Consider the following 13,921-nt stretch of genomic DNA (forward strand, 5'->3'; position numbering starts at 1 on the left):
TCCTGAACATGAGAAGTAGACTTTTTCTACATCTCCAGACTGTTAGTGATAAAAACACCTAATGCTACCAAGTGTTTTCCATGAAAAATCTGGGGAACTCCTGCAAAATGGATGAAACCCCTTACTACAACAGTTATTGGTTATTTACTTTCAAAAAGTAGAAATCTAATGAATTACTTTCTGCAACATCTGTTCGGGACACAGAAACTTTCAGTATTTTATTAATTATTTAGATAATAGAACAGGTAGTGTACTTAAGTTTTCAGATGATGCCAGCCTGGGAGAAACAAGAACATGCTAGAAGACAGTATTCAAGATTTCCTACTAAACTGGGAAATGGATGTGGAAAACCAGGATGCAGCTTAGCATAGGCTAGAACAAAGTACCACATAAAGCCAGAAACAATAATTTCTAAAATTACAAGCTCAAAAACTAATGGGTTGTTCTAACAAACATAGTAAATCATGAACTGAACACAAATCTAAACCAACATGTCAAAGAAAACTCAGTCGTCATAGTGGGATGCACAAAATGGGTATAGGCTACAGAACACAGAGCAACGTTCTGCTTTGAAAATGCCCCAGCTGCAACACAACATCCAGTTTTGGGCACTCAGCTTCAGGGAAGATGTGGACTAAATGGAAGTCATCCATAGTGAGACTAGTCCATTCCCTCTCCAGCTGTAAGTATTATCATATGACTAGAAAACAGCCAAACGTAGCAAGAGATTGGAAGACTTGTTGCATGACAACAGTTTTCACTGAATTGTGAGGTTGCTGGCTAGTTGTACAGCAAATGCACTGAGCAGGGAACTTGGAATAACTCTGCCAGTTTTGCTCTGGGTGCTTCTCTTTTCCCTGAGGCTCAAAGACACTGTTAAGGTTCAAAAAAGCAGCTTGAACCTTGCAATTCTCAGCTTAATGATGCATGGGGAGGTTGCCCAGGCACAAGGAAACAAACATGGTTTTGTTCCTACGAGTACATACAACTCATCAAGAGCTTTACCTATGAAGAAAATACCCAAAAGAGACCCTTAGCTTCTTTTTGTAGGTGCCTGTTAGGGCATGACAACAAATTGGCTGAAGGTGGAAACAGAAAAGTCCAAAGCTTCTCTCTGGAAAAACTCCCTCAAAGGAAGGCAAAGAAACCAGGACATGGTACCTGACTTCGAAAGCTACCAAGACTGGAAGAGCAGAAAGGATTTCCATAAAATTGTTCTCAGGTAATCACACAGGAACTGGAAGAGCCCCTGAGCAAAGCTGACAGGTGATAGGCAAGATGGATTCTGATAAAAATCTGACTGAGCAAACTAACCTGAACTACTGTTTCCCTGTGGATGGCTAAATGCTAGGCACTTACTGGCCACATACCATCACTGGAGGAATGAAGTCCTCAGCTTCGCTCAGTTCAGGCTTCCTACACAGCCACAAGTATCTGTTGTAGATAGACAGTCTATGATCCCAAACAAAGAGCTGTGCGCTTGCTCTTGTGAACAGGCAAACTCAAAGCTTTGCTAAACAACAAAGGCTCTCCAAGGACAATGGATCTTGACTGAGGTACTGTATTCTTCAGGTCTTTTGCAACACTGTCCTATCCCCACAATGCCAACCAGCCTCTGACTGTGAAAGTAGTAACATATGCAACAATTAAAACTCCTTGAATCGCATATGCTGGATAATAAACAGCCACTGCAGATTTGAAAGTACATGTTTCTAAGAGGAGAGTCACAGAACAGTTCTACCATGGTAAAAGGTTAAGTATGAAGACTGAACCCCAGCTAGGAGAAGGTCAGCAGTCAAAGTCTGGAGACTGCATCGACACATCAGGCAAGACCAGCTCAGCAGGAATACATGGAAATAGGCTCAAAGAGGACACAACAACTTTGCAAGGGTGCCAGTAAGAGTTTGATCAGTATATAGCCCCTGAAAGTAACACATGAGCAAACATACCTTTTTACAGGAACTGTAAATTCCATCCAACAGAAAGGGCCTTCGACGTCTCTCAGGATTGAAAGGTGAACCAAAACGAATGTAGTGTTTAGGTGTGGTACAAATCAGCGGAGAGTGGATGAGACCTGGCAACATATTTAAGGTAGTTGCCAAAACTGTTGGGTCTGTAGTAATGCGCAGAGGGCATTCAATAGGGCACTCCTGCTTTTCTGCCTTGTCATTCAGCCATTCTGTAACAAGATACTGAAGGAGAAAACACACACGTCAGTGCAACTAGCACAGGTGAAGAGGAAAGGTAACATGGCACAAAGGCGTATGGGGAAGCAATGCTCAGATCAGTCCGCATGCTAAAACCTCCCTTCCTCCTTAACAAGAAGGAAGACAGCCAGGACTTCCTGCATCAAACCCAATTCTCATCTGTTAGAGGCACAACAGGTAATCCAGCTTTACAGAAGGTTCTCCCAAAACTTGATCACCTTGTTCAAAACTAGTTTCTAGCTGTAAGCCTAAATGTATTAATGGCTAATTTATGCCCAGTGTGTGGCAGCTGCCTACTAGGTTCTGCTATTTTTTGTCCTTTCCTTTCCAAGTTCCTCCCAGCCTGTGCATTGTAGTCCACAGTCACATTCCCTCTTGGTCTTCAATTCTAAGATGAAAGCTAACCTCTTTACCTTTGTCCTAAACAAATATACCCCAGCCTGACATCCCATCCCATCTCAAAAAGATACTGCCACTGATTCCCACACCAAACATTTTTATGCCATTCTAAATTTATTTTTAAATTTCAACTAATCTTTAGTCCATAATGGCTCCATTTTTCTCTCTTTGTTCTCTTGCTGGTATACACAAAAGAATCTTTGTTTTACCATCCTTCACAAGATGCAACACCCTGGTTATTTCAAGGTGGTGGTGTTTTTTCAAGCAAGTCTCACTACATCTCTATGCTGCTTTATTTAAGGTAACTTTCTTGATTGACAGTTGGGAATATGTGGAAAATGTCTTAAGATCATATGTATCCAACCTTTTCTAATAAACATCCTTTCTTTTGGGTCCAAACACTAGTGCTCTTTTCCAAACTATCAGCATCTAGTTTTTAAATGACAGCTACTGCATCAGAGTCGTAACAACCACTTTTGCATACTGTTGACAAAAGCTTTTGCTAGCCTACTATGCATAGATCCAAACACATCAGCTCTCCCCATATTTCTATTAGTACCTTGTTCCCCTGCAGAACAACACAAACAGCTTGCTGTCCTCATGGACTTTGCCAGCCATCTCCCAGGCCTCTTGTTGCCCTCCACACCAGCACTGAAACATCTGCTTTTTGTTTTCCTCACCCAGGGCTCAGCCTCATCACCCAATTCCTTATGTTGCCAAGCCCTTCCAACCCTTCTCTCCCAGAGCCCCTCAAGCTGGAAGCAGTATCTTCCCCACATACACATATACAGGTGTATAATTTGCCTCTTTCTAGACTCTTTGCCATACCCGAAAGTGAGATCCTTCCTGTTGCACCTGTACCACCCTCTTGGTATCTAAGGTCTATGTAGACTTGCTGTAAAGATCAGTTAATTTCTTTTTCCGATTGTTTTGTGTACAGAGTTGAGCAGCTAGATGCTGAACCATGATGAGGGCTCTTAGCCACTATAGAAAAAATAATACAAAGTCACATAATTCCAACCGTTTTGAAGAACTGTTTCTCCTGAGCCAACTTTTCCCCAAAGGCCACACAAAACCTTCTTTGCCCCTCTCCAGTTTGAGCACTCAATCATATTTACCTTTTTAGTTTTGGGGTACTTTACTGCAGCTCGATTAGACTGAGATCCTGCAGCCAGGATAGCAGTTGGGTCAGATCCCATCAACTGTCTGCCTTCTCCTGGACCTTCTACATTGCTGACATCTGTTGTGGTTACCAAGCTGGCAGTGCTTCCTTCCTCTGGGACAGCCTGTGCGAGTTCAGCTTGCTGGGAACTGGCTTGTTTCTGCCTTCTCAGTCTTTGTGCTGAACTGGTCCGGTATCGAGAGAAGCGACTTTTCGGTCGGGGTCTGGAGGGTTTGGCTGGAGCTGGCTTAGTAACTGTTTTTTCAGGGACAGCATCCTACAATATAAACTGTCATTAGTCCGAGCACCTCTAAGAGTATTCTTTTTCTCTGCATACAGGATCAAGGATTGAGATTTATTTATTGACACTACCTGACTCATAAAATCTGGTTGGACTCTGTTTGTATTGGCTCATAAGATGGCTTTGAGGGCCATTCTAAAACACTGGCACATTATATTTTTGTCTGCTGTGTTCTTAAAGGGATCAACCAGTACACTGGTCTTAAGGAAGAAAGCAGCAGTATGAAACTTGCCACTTGTCTCAAGGTAACTGCTCTTAATCCTGATCTGAGTTGACATGTATCATTCCAGGCAAGCATCTGGACCCTACCATATAATGGGAACACATGCATCCAAAGTAGACCAGGCCAAAAAACGCAAAGAAAAAGCAAAACAATTCCTCAGTCACTGCAGTTACGAATTCAACTTAACCTCACACAAGTACAGAAGGGGCCCACTTGGTGAAGGAGCTAGGCTTGTTCAGCCCAGAGAAGAGATGACTTAAGGGGACCTAATAGCCGTGTTCCTACATCCAGACTGAAGCCACCAAGATGCAGTGGTGCACCAATGTACAGACACTGAAATGAGAGGTTCAGACTAGATAAAAGGCACAATTTTTTCACCATGAGAACAGTAATGAATTGGAAGAGGCTTCCCAGAGGGGCTGTGCAATCTCCATCCTTGGATGTATTCAAGACAAGACTGGGTAAAACACTGGCCAACCTGGTCTGACCTCAGAGCTGATCCTGCCTGACGCAGAATGGATTAGAGACCCCATGAAGCTCCTCCCAACCTGAACGATCTTATGATCGGGTATGCTGCATCTGAGCTTGGTACAAGCTATTAAACAGTCCTATCTTCATCTTACCACTACTTGTGAAGACCGTCGTGTGTTCACCCCAGTATTGCTGTTACTGTTAGAAACATTTGGAGCAGCAGCACTCAGTGCTGAACTTCCATCTTCAGTTTCAGGAGTCTCTGTTTTTATTTCCTCCAGCTCAGGAGCTTCAGAATTGGTGCTGATTTCAGCATCAGTACTGTTACGGTCTGATGGTTGCTCTCGTCTCCTCTTTCTCTTTTCCAAGTTTTCAAACATGTGCATGATGGCTTCTACCTTCCTGTCTTCCCGGGACTAGAACACAAGAGTAAATTTAAGTCAGCACTGCAAATTATGCACACGAAGAGGAGGAGGCAAGAACAGATATGGGATGCAGCACAGGAAGAAGAACAACTGCCAAATAGCAACGACAAGAGCCAGAAAGGGGACAGAGAGAAGCAGTTCTTTTCAGATATTTGCATTTTTCAACATGGCAAATTTCCCAGAATAACAACATAATCATGTGTTCATAGAGTAACTAGAAGAACTAGACTTTGTTCCTAAATAGGACCACTTAGACACTACTGAGTTATATTTATAAAATAGCCACAAGGAAAAGCATAATTTTGAAGAACTAAAAACCATAAGAAAGAATAAATAGAGTGAAGAGACAACTTGGAAACAAATAGAACTACTCGCTAATGACCAGAAGCAAACAGAAGCCAAAGGCAACAGAAGTAAGTGAATCAGTAATATGCAGCAAGTAAAACACACGACACAAACTGACTAAAATGATTCAGATTGATTCCTTCCTGGCATCCAGAGATCACCCAGCTCAAAAACAAAAGCTCTTGTCTAAGCAGCTTACAGAGTGGATAAGAAAAATAGAAAATGAGAGAACAGAGAGGCAAAACAAAGGTATTTATTAGGTAAACAGAAAGGACAGGAAATCTTATCACCTAGCTGTGTCAGAAATAATTGGTAATTATGCATGTAAAAGGCCCAGTACAATAATGCTGCAGTGACTGGCAAAACCTAGGCTGAATCAAGTGAATTTTATAAGAAGTGGTGTCAAGTGCCTTCTGAGACTTGTCATGGAGGAGAAAGTATCTTGAAGCACATGGCAGTACTCAATCACAGCAGCCTGGCCTTTACAGTTTTCTGTTCAAAAATATTCAATACACACACAAAGAATTAGAGACTAGGAAAACTATAGATACAGGTATTTACCTGGTGCCAAGTATAGAAAACTGAATCTCATTAAAGCAGATTAACTGGTGCAACGTACAGGAACAGAGCTTACAGGCTCACGGGAAACTAACACTTTACTTTGTCTTCTTCAACTATACTGTCCCAGAAAGAGATCAGCTTCCCTGCATTAAAATGAAATCTTCCCTCCAAGCTTAAAGGCCAGTCTGATGGATGACTGCTTTTATTCAAATTTCAATAGAAACTGACTGCTTTATCTTGTCTGTTCTAAAAAAATCCATGAGATAATGCAAGGATGTCTCTGCTGGATGGCCCTCGGCTCTGCCATTTGCTGCACTATCTTAACTTTTAAAGCATTCTCAGGAAATTTATACATAGATGATCTGTATCTCCAATCAGAGAAAGACAGGTGATTAAGGTATTTGAGGGAACTCCTAGCTCCACTACATTTGTTGGCTGGTAAAAGGATGGGAGCACTTTTTCTTTTTTCCCTCCTTGGGTTTTTGGTTGGTTGGTTGTTTTGTTTGGGGTTGTCTTTGTTTGTTTGTTTTGTTGGTTTTTTTGCTTTGTTTTTTTTTTTTACTTTGTTCTGGTTTTTTTTTTTTTTAATTTTTTTAAATTAATGTATTAAGTAGAGCCAGAACAGCTCCATTCACATGCATAAAACATTCTAATCCAAGGGGTAATCCCAGGTGCCATAAGAAGCACAAGAAAAAAACCCCAGGTCTACTCAGTATCGAAGGCGGCTAAGAAGGGACTTTGTTATCAAAGATCCAAGAGCACTAAGAAATATTTTGATCAAGAAGACTGATTCAGACAACAATGATTTAGGAGCACAAAGGGATCTCCTAATAAAGAACATAGCAAATTTTGTTGACTTGTGCCAGTAGTGCTGTTGGTGGTCTACCCCTCTTATTAACTTCTGCCACTTGATCCTACCCTTTTCCCACATGGCAACAAACCTAACACAGCAAAACGTGTCACGTTTTAACAAAAATCAGGTTCCAGTTCATTATATGATCTAGTTGAAGATGTCCCTGCTCGCTTGCATGGGCGGTTAGACTAGATGACCTTTAAAGGTCCCTTCCAACCCAAACTATTATATGATTCTATGATTCTATATGGCTCCAGAAATTCTTGTACTGGCAATAAGAAAGGGCAGCAGGAACATAAAAACGGTGCGATTACCTTTTTGGAATCTGGTGCTGATTGTTTTGTTAATGGTATGTTTTAGACTATAGAATAGCCCTGAAAGTTACAGTTAAACCTTTCAATCAGGAAACAAACCTGTTGTATACCTTCTAATCTGCAGTACTCTAACATAAATCCTGTTATGTGGAGTCAATCTGGGGGGCTTTCGGTTGGTTTTTATGTTGGTGGTTTTAGTTTTTTTAATTAAATTACTGAAGACCACTGACAGTTTGAATTTGTGTTGAAAGAAGTGAAATGACCAACTGGACATGCTGGTCACTGCATGAAACAAGTCCTAAGGGGGATGATACCCAGACTGAGAAAGGTACTTGCCCGGCGGCTGTGGACCAAGGCTCCCTGTTCATCTACAGGCTCCTCCTTCTCCCCTTCTTGTTTCTCCTCCTTCTCTGCCACCTGAAAGAGAAGCCCAGACTTAGTATGTCAGACAAAATCTGGTACTGTTTTAAAGTTATCAAGATGCCTAGGGTAATCTAAGGTGCTAAAGGTTTAAAAAAGGTCTCCTACAGTTTCTGTTCTGAAGATCCCAGTGCTGTATTGGATCAGATTCTAAAGCACTGAATAATAAAAACATACATATAACAAAGTGTCAAGGGTTTTACCTCATTGTCACTGACTGCTGCAGGTCCCTCAGGAACTTCCTCCATTTGTTGACTGCTGTTCTCATCTGATGCAATGCCCTGCTGTTCCATTTCTAGTTCCTTTCGACGGGCTTTTCGCCGGCGTGTTTCTGCCCCAATCAGTGTGCCTAAAACAGGTGGAGGTAGGTGTTCTGCAGCATTTGGGCTACGTTTCTGCACAGGGCAATTCCGGTTCCCCTTGTGACACGCACAGTCCACTTTATAGTTGCTGCTCCAAAACACAAACATAATTTGTGTCACTCTTCATTTCTCAACCCTTGTACAGAGACATTCAATGCATCTCCTACTAAACATCTCACCACGTGCCAAAGCAAGGACAGCAGGCTACCTTATGGCCTCTATTGTAGAATATGCCAGCAGAACTGGACAGAATAGCCGGAAAATGCAATTCAGTAGAAAACGGAGCAAAATGTAGAATGCGAGGAAAGGGCTGGAGGAAGATGTCCAGTCCAGGAGGGCAGTGGAGAGCTCCTGGGCGAGGTGAAGGACTCACCAGATGTTGTACTCATAGTCAAAGGCGATGGTAACCTCTGTGTCCTTGGCAATGGTGGCAACAGCATAGATACACAGGTGGATCATCCCATCAGCAATCACATGACGAACCTTGTTAAACAAAGTAGAGAGAAACTAACATCTCCACAAGTTGCACTTCTTACTTTCAAGAGGGAAGCCTCCTTCTGCGAAGCAGCTCTTATCTATTCCATGAATAATTATCCTAAATTCTCCATAGGGAAAAGGCCTGCTTCACTGCTCTTGTCTCATCCTGTGCTTTTCCACTTACTACCACCTGCTTACCCTAACTATCATTCTGCAGCCAAAGGAAAGCCATAAAAGAAACCTTTTCCTTCCAAAGAAAAACATCATGTTCCCAAACTTTCTCATTTTCCAAGTATAAACCATCAAACAAGCAAGAGATGCAGAGAATCTACCCCATTTACTGCATTTTAAGTTTGAATATTTATAAAAAGGGAAGGCACTAAGCCTGTGTAAAACATGTATTTGCAATTACAGTGATGGTGAAGAGAGAATTTACCTCTGCATTTGGAGTGCAGGAACGCCTGATGAACCTGGCATCATTACCAAAGGTGCGGGCATCAACACACATTTCAACGCCATTGAACTTGGAGTAGAACAGCACAAAGGGATATGGCCTGGAGAAGTAACAGAATGTCTCAATCCCAAAATACCCGATTCCCATGGCACTTATAACAGGTATCCCTCACTTCACTGGAAGCAGCGCTTCCATCAGTGCTATTGCTCTGGACACTTATGCACTTCCATCATCACAGTTTAACAAAGGGTTTTGGTCCATAAACAGAGCATCAAGCTGAGGTTGTATATTTGATTTCACATTTCTATGGATGGCACAGCTGACAAGGCCCCTGTAAGTGTGCATTACCCCATAGAGACACTAGTGTCTCCGTGCCATGATGCTCTCATACTAATCACTTCATAGTACTCTTACTTTTTGAAGAAATGCCCATTGACCTCGAATTGCTGTCGTAACATAACCTTCCCTCGATACTCAATTATGAGGGTATCTAGTGCCAAGTCTCTTGCTGCCCTCAGGATCTTCCGGTGCTTCTGAACACGAGTCACCCTTCCCAGCTGCAGCTGTAACAAAAACCAGAGCAAAATATGAGAATTTAAACCAAAGGCCTCTAACTCATGAAGAATATTTTACCTACATGAAAAGAAAAATTAGTCTAGTAGCAACACACTCTAGAGTAGAAACTCTGCCAGGCAAATATATTGTTTATTCTTTAACAGTTTAGTAATAAACCAATGTCCTTGATAATATTTATCAAAAGCAAAGAGTATTTATTCCTTTCCTTCAAAAGTAAGTCTCACAAATCAGACCAAGTATTTCAGTCTTGCAGCTAGGAGGCATAACCAGACCTGTCAGTTGCTGCTAACAGGGAACTGCTCTACAATTAGGGCCACTATCACAGCCAGAATAACTCAAATCTTCCCTAAATTGTGGGTTGTCACACATTCAGAGGAAAAAACACAACCTTTTCCTTCTACAGAGGATGGTAAACTCTAGCTAACAGGCCAAAGACTTAAACTGGCAATTTCTATCTCCATCCAGAAACTTCTCTTCATCTGCCTGCTCAACTAGTGCTGTTCGTTTATTTTTTTTTTAGATTAAGAAATAAATTTTTAACTAAGTAGTGACAGTTTGCTGAATCTTCTTTACGTTAAAGTCTACAGTTCTGTTACAATGGATTTTCACAACAATATGTCTTGACAGTATGAAACCACAACTTTCTTCAAGCACAGACATCCAAATACGACACATTTTACAGAATAATGGAAGGGATATTATAAGCACTAGGGCATAGGAAAGATTTCTTCCATAAAAACAAAGTTCTTTTCTTGCTTAACCGATTGAACCTCTCTGCAAGTAAAAATTACGTGAAGATGGGTGGCAGAGCTATGCCTGCTCTTTCCTAAGCATGCTATTCACTGCTCATAAGGACCAGGTTTTGATACTTTTCCAGAGTGAATTGAGGCATAAGTGTTCTTACTTCAGTAATAATGACAGTCTTCTATCTAAATTAGAAGTAAACCACAAGATTTCATTAAAAGCAAGCTCCCAACTTTTCCTGATAAAACTGTCTTGTTAGAAACAGCTACTGCACAGTCTGCTCAAATGGATAAAAATCACATTAGCTTAAGAAGGGGCCCAATCTGGACAGCGACAGAATGCATGACATTCTAACCTTGTGAAAATAAAGTTAATGCCTTAAGGCAGCACTCAGTACTGGGAACCAAACAAAACCCTCCGTATTAACCATATGAACGAACTGAACCACAGATTTTATTTTTTTTTGGTAGCAATCTTGACTGTGCTCTGAATGAAACCTCTTTGGGAAGATAACTTTCATTGTTTTAATATGACATTATACTGCAGATCTTGGATCAGCCAGTAAAGTAAGATCCACGTGTTGACTTCCCTCACTCAGGTCGAGGATAAATATAGCTTTATAAAAATATTCATTTGAAACCTATGCAGACAGGAGTAGTGGTCTTGCTATTCCAGATCTCCTTTTAAGAGATACATCCAGTGCTACATTTATCAAGCCTACAGGGTATATCTCTTTTTCATACCACTGTATCTGCCAGCAATTGGAAAAACCTGCATGTATGTATTGGAGGCTCTGAAAAGCCTTGCAGGGTGTCATTCATCTCTTCATATCTTGGGCCATGATAGGAGCTCACAGAGTATTCCCCAAGTCCACTGAACTGGCATAAAAGAAACATGTTATTTCCAGACTAAGAAGCCACACTGCTGGCCCTAATTTATCATGGGTTTGTTGATCAGAAAAGTGAACTGTAGGGCAAGACTGTTTACATTACCAAGACTAGTGGCTAAATTATTTTAAAAACATTGGATACACTTTGTACTATCCAACTGTGGTAACAAAGAATAAATAAATGGGATTAGATTTGTTAGTGTGTGACAGAAGGAGATAAGGAGAAAGTATCTGAAGTTAGTAGATAAATTAGGACTGAGACACGAGCGTGTCTCCAGTTGAATAATTTTGTTTCTATACTACCACTTGTTTGTTGTTACAATCAGTTTCTCATCTAAGCTGGCTCTACCCAGGAAGGTTGGACCAGATGACCTTCAGTGGTTACTCCCAACCTAAATTATTCTACAACTCTATCAAATTCTCTTAGTATCTTTCAGAGATGTGAGTTTAATGTCTGGTAGCCTTCACTCTCAACTTTGGCCCATGACTGACTTGTATTACTGTTCACCTGATGCTGGAAAACAGCTTGGGGAACACAGGTGGGATAAGGTGGGGTGGTAGGAGGAGAAGAGAGCCCATGAAGGAAAGAGAAGCTCTGCATCTGTAAAACTTAACAATTATCTGAGTTTGGTAAAACAGGAATGATCTCATAGCTTTTCTGATAAGACCCCAGATCAGCTTGTTTTCGTTCTCTGAATTTAGAAATATGAAGAGGATTAGCTGCCATGCTTTCATGTGTGAAAAGAACAAATGATTTTATTCATGTCATAGGCTAGGGATTGCTGACTGCTAATCAGACAAAACTGTTCTGATATGTTTGCAAAGCAACATCTGCATAATACTCAGTGGCTTTATTTTATAAAGGCCCTTTTGCTCTTCACTTCAGAATGTGAAATCAATCAGGGGTTTGAGCTCAAGTCAGCAATTATCAGAGGCAACAAAGGGCAAATACTGACCCTGGGTTTGGTTTGGCAACAGCAGGCAGAAAAGTGATTCATAGCTTTCAGTTTGTCAAGCATCTGTCAAGTTTCCCTTTGCATCACTAGGACAGTTGAGAATTGGTTTATCCAAAACATTCCAATGATCAAAATCCCATATACTGCACGTATAACTCTTAAACCATCTTTCCCTACTCCTGGCTTAGGGAAGATTTCAGGTCACACTTTCTTCTTCTCTCTCTCTTTTTTTTTTTCTTTTTGAAGTATACACTTGCATCATTGTTTACCCAAACCAAAAACCTCTCAACTGTGAGAGTATGCAGGGCATCTACAACGTTTTATTTTTATTCCTTTCTCCTGTCTCCAAGTCTTCATGGCCAAATAGAGCAGTTATGATACCCATCTTCTACACACAGCTGCCATCTGCATATTGACATGACTGCCTTAATTTTTTTCCTAGCTCAAAGTACCTGTTTCCTTATCTCCCAGAAAAACTATTTTAATGTCCAGTAATGATACCTAGTTAAAAGACAACTGATGCAAACCAACAAATGTTCTCAGTTTGTCTAACAAAGATGACACAAATGAGTGGAACAAAAATATAAAGCACAGGATGAGAGACCATGCACTCCACACCTGTGCAGGGTATCCTCCTCACAACACTCCACAGCCATCTGCTGAGCAGAGAAAACAAGGACACAAGGGCTGACAAGCAGCAGCCCAGGACAGCCACCTGGTCTTTCCTCATTATCCAGAGGAACTACAAAGCCAGTAAGTCCCTTTACACTTTCCCAGCACGTGCAATGATAGGTACCTACCTACAGCTTGTTTAGAGTAACTGCAGCTCACTATGAAGTTTTGCAACTTTCTATCTTTTTGTTTCTTTGGAATACATGGCCTTTGGAGTCTTCTGATCTGGAATGCTGGCCACTTTACCCTGTGGGAAAACCTATGTCTGTACAGGCAAGGGAGAGGGCGAGAGAGCATGACAAGAACAAGCATGTTTATGTATGATATCTTTTATAATCGTCTTCCTTCTGTACTTTATGAAGGTAATAAAAAGAAACAGCATGTTTTATTACTTCTTTCAGGACTTTTCCTAAAACTCATGTGAAGGAGATAGAAGAGTTTACATTTAGACTCAGAAATATTAAGATTTCTAGAGAGGCAGAACTTTTTCTTCCCTCTATTTCCTCAGTTGCTCTCTTTAGGAAGGCTACTCACATAGCTAAGTAGAAGTGTTTCTCCCCAACCCCCATAGAAGTCTTATTATTGCAGAACTAGAGGCAAGAGTGGAAGGAAGTTGAGTCCAAAGTCCTCTTTCTGCACTCTCCCTTACTGGCAATATCTGTGCTCTGCCTGATGTGCTTCACCTACATGAAAGCAGAGGGAAAAGTGGGAGGGAGCACGTGAACTTCACAGAGCGGTGAGTCAGCTGATACAAACAAGAATGATTCAAGCACAAATATATACCTGATATTCAGGTTTCTGACTCCACTTCCATTCTACAGAAGAGGTGCCCCACATCTGTTTTGGAGCCCATCCTTTTCAGTTGCACCTATCTCCATTCTCCTGGACAAGGAAGCCCTATCTCCATTCTCCTGGACAACGAAGCCCCACAAAGCCTGAACTGAGTGGGAATGCTGCTCTCTGTTCAATAAAGCACGGACCAGATGAAACATCAGCTGAGAAAGTAGCGGGGAGGACATACACCACACAAACACATTCTTTTCCTGTTTCTCCTTCTCTACATGCACTTCATAAAGCTGGCATAACACCAATCATTGCACATCTTGGAAG

At 41.3% G+C, this 13,921-nt stretch overlaps 1 protein-coding gene across 10 annotated transcripts in view; it reads right to left on the reverse strand.

Annotated features, from left to right (window-relative positions):
- The window catches only part of SETD5 (SET domain containing 5), a 71,712-nt gene that overhangs the window by 21,563 nt on the left and 36,228 nt on the right, over window positions 1-13,921 (reverse strand). For 9 of the 10 annotated variants that reach the window (XM_075053050.1, XM_075053049.1, XM_075053047.1 and 6 more), the window contains 8 exons: window positions 9,389-9,537; window positions 8,957-9,074; window positions 8,417-8,526; window positions 7,885-8,131; window positions 7,598-7,678; window positions 4,916-5,179; window positions 3,725-4,045; window positions 1,950-2,192 (listed from right to left, as the gene is read on the reverse strand). In XM_075053050.1, coding sequence (XP_074909151.1) covers window positions 1,950-2,192; window positions 3,725-4,045; window positions 4,916-5,179; window positions 7,598-7,678; window positions 7,885-8,131; window positions 8,417-8,526; window positions 8,957-9,074; window positions 9,389-9,537 — 1,533 coding nt within the window. Of the gene's footprint in view, window positions 1-1,949; window positions 2,193-3,724; window positions 4,046-4,915; window positions 5,180-7,597; window positions 7,679-7,884; window positions 8,132-8,416; window positions 8,527-8,956; window positions 9,075-9,388; window positions 9,538-13,594; window positions 13,759-13,921 lie in introns of those variants that run through there. The other variant, XM_075053055.1, reaches the window with a different exon arrangement.

Source organism: Buteo buteo, chromosome 21 (genome assembly GCF_964188355.1).
Source record: "Buteo buteo chromosome 21, bButBut1.hap1.1, whole genome shotgun sequence".
In the NCBI taxonomy this organism is placed as follows: domain Eukaryota; kingdom Metazoa; phylum Chordata; class Aves; order Accipitriformes; family Accipitridae; genus Buteo; species Buteo buteo.